General features: G+C 49.0%; 1 protein-coding gene across 2 annotated transcripts in view; it reads left to right on the top strand.

The window, feature by feature from the left end:
• AKAP12 (A-kinase anchoring protein 12) overlaps positions 1-2,662 on the top strand; it is a 28,811-nt gene that overhangs the window by 21,315 nt on the left and 4,834 nt on the right. The window contains exon 3 of one of the 2 annotated variants that reach the window (XM_023517966.1): positions 1-2,634. In XM_023517966.1, the coding sequence (XP_023373734.1) occupies positions 1-2,634 (2,634 nt within the window). The other variant, XM_023517965.1, reaches the window with a different exon arrangement.

Genomic DNA, 2,662 nt, shown 5'->3' with positions numbered 1-2,662 from the left:
GAGGTGGAGATGCTGTCCTCCCAGGAGGGGGCTAAGGTGAGCGAAGTGGAGATGCTGTCCTCCCAGGAGAGGACTAAGGTGCAGGGAAGTCCACTGAAGAAACTTTTTACCAGCACTGGCTTAAAAAAACTTTCTGGAAAGAAGCAGAAAGGGAAAAGAGGAGGAGGAGGAGATGAAGAGTCTGGGGAGCAGAGTCACATTCCAGCAGATTCTCCAGATAGTAACGATGAGCAAAAGGGCGAGAGCTCTGCATCCTCCCCTGAGGAGCCTGAGGAGATCACCTGCCTGGAGAAGGGGATAGCAGACACGCCTCCTGAGGTAGAAGTTGAAGAAGGACCCACTTCTGATGGTGAAAAGAAAAGAGAGGGCGTTACTCCCTGGGCGTCTTTCAAAAAGATGGTGACACCCAAGAAACGTGTCAGAAGGCCTTCCGAAAGTGATAAAGAAGATGAGCTGGACAAGGTGAAAAGTGCCACCCTGTCCTCCACAGAGAGCGCAGCCTCTGAGATTCAAGAAGAAGTCAAAGGAAGTGCAGAAGAGCAAAAGCCAGAAGAACCGAAGCGCAAGGTGGATACTTCAGTGTCTTGGGAAGCTTTGATCTGTGTGGGATCATCCAAGAAAAGGGCAAGAAAAGCATCATCTTCTGATGAGGAGGGAGCCCCAAGGACATTGGGAGGAGACAGCCAAAGAGCAGATGAGGCTGGAAAAGACAAAGAACCAGGAACCGAGGCCATGCTGGCTAGTTCCCAAGAACATGACCCAGGGCGAGGAAGCTCCTCACCCGAGCAAGCTGGAAGCCCTTCTGAAGGGGAGGGCGTCTCCACTTGGGAGTCATTTAAAAGATTGGTCACTGCAAGAAAAAAGTCCAAGTCAAAACTGGAAGAGAAAAATGAAGACTCATTGACTGGGTCTGGAATAGAACATTCGGCTTCAGATGTTGAACCTGGGAAAGAGGAATCGTGGGTCTCAATCAAGAAGTTTATGCCTGGACGAAGGAAAAAAAGGCCAGATGGGAAACAAGAACCAGGCGTTATTGAAGATACAGGGACAACAGAGGTCAATGAAGACGATGCTGACGTTCCAGCTGTGGTCCCTCTGTCTGAATATGATGCGGTAGAAATGGAGAAAATGGAAGCACAGCAAGCCCAAAAAAGTGCGGATAAGCCTGAGCAGATGGCCAATGTTGATGTATCTGAGGAGCTCAGTAAGAGGTTGGTTCACACAGTGGCTGCGGCTGTCCTTGATGGAACCAGGGCAGGTACCAATGTTGAAGAGAGGTCTCCTTCTTGGATATCTGCTTCCGTGACCGAACCTGTTGAACAAACAGAAGAAGGTGAAGCCACACCATTAACTGGGGAGGTGTTTGGAAGAGAAGTGATTGCTGAAGAAATCCCCATGGTTTCCACACCTGTGCCAGAGAACAGAGATGCCTGTGACAACTTGTTCATCAGTGAGGTGCAAGTAACTTCTGAAGCTGTGACAGCTGCAGAAACAACAGAGGCATTTTGTGCTGAAGAAGCAGCCGAAAGATCGGGTGCTGAAGAGACCACAGAAATGGTGTCAGCAGTTTCCCAGTTAACCGACTCTCCGGATACCACAGAGGAAGTGACACCAGTTCAGGAGGTAGAAGGTGGTGTGCCAGGCGTAGACGAGCAAGAGAGGCGGACTCAAGAGGTTCTACAGGCGGTTGCAGAAAAAGTGAAAGAGGAATCCCAGCTGCATGGCACCATTGGGCCAGAAGACACAATTCAGACCATGCAGAAAGTAGAATCAGAACTACCAGAGAAGCTGGAAGAAGCAGAGGAAGATTCTAAAGCATTAGGCCTAGAGACAGAGATGGATGTAGTGTTGAAAGTGCATACACAACAGACTAAACCTGAGCATTTTACACAAGGGGAGGAGGTACAGGCCACCCCAGAAAGCTTAGAAGAAGCTCTTCAATTCACAGAGAGTGTAGAGTCCAGTGAACTTATAACCACTGGTCAAGCTGAAACCTTAGCTGGGGTAAAATCACAGGAGATTATAGTAGAACAAGCTATCCCCCCTGACTCAGTTGAAACCCCGACAGGCAGTGAGACCAGTGGAAGTGCCCCAGTAGCAGATCTGGAAGCTCTAGATACAGCACAGCAAGATGAGATTGTGGAAACCCAGGAAGATGAAGAGGTTGCATCCAGAACCCAACCAGGGGTCCCAGAAGCAGAGTCCGTTCCTGCACAGAAAGAGAGGCTTCTAGCACCTTCTGATCTTCAATCCCAGGAAGAAAAGAAAGAGCAAACAAAAGTGGAAGATGTTCCAGAACATACAGATGAAGAGGTATCCATGGAAACTGAACCCATTTTGAAGACTGAAGTGATGCAACAGGCTGGCCAGTGTGTTGATGAAGAAACCAGAGACACACCATTTGTCAGAGGACTTGAAGTGTCTGTAGACAGAGATGTGATGGTCAGTCAGGAAAAGGTCACTGAAGTTGCTCTTAAAGATGAAGTGCTGAAAGAAGCTGAATGTGAAAAGAATGGCACTGTTGAACTCCAGAGTCCTACCAAGTCTCTGCCCTCCCCAGTGGAGACAGAGATGGTAGTTGAGGTAGAAAGGGAATCTCTCCCAACCCCGGTGGAGAGAGAGATGGTAGTTGAGGTAGAAAGGGAATCTCTCCCAACCCCGG

The sequence above is a fragment of the Otolemur garnettii genome, unplaced genomic scaffold (assembly GCF_000181295.1).
Source record: "Otolemur garnettii isolate 467f Iridium unplaced genomic scaffold, OtoGar3 scaffold00126, whole genome shotgun sequence".
NCBI lineage: Eukaryota > Metazoa > Chordata > Mammalia > Primates > Galagidae > Otolemur > Otolemur garnettii.
Note: the sequence above shows the minus strand (reverse complement) of the source record. Positions and strands in the feature narration are given on the sequence as shown.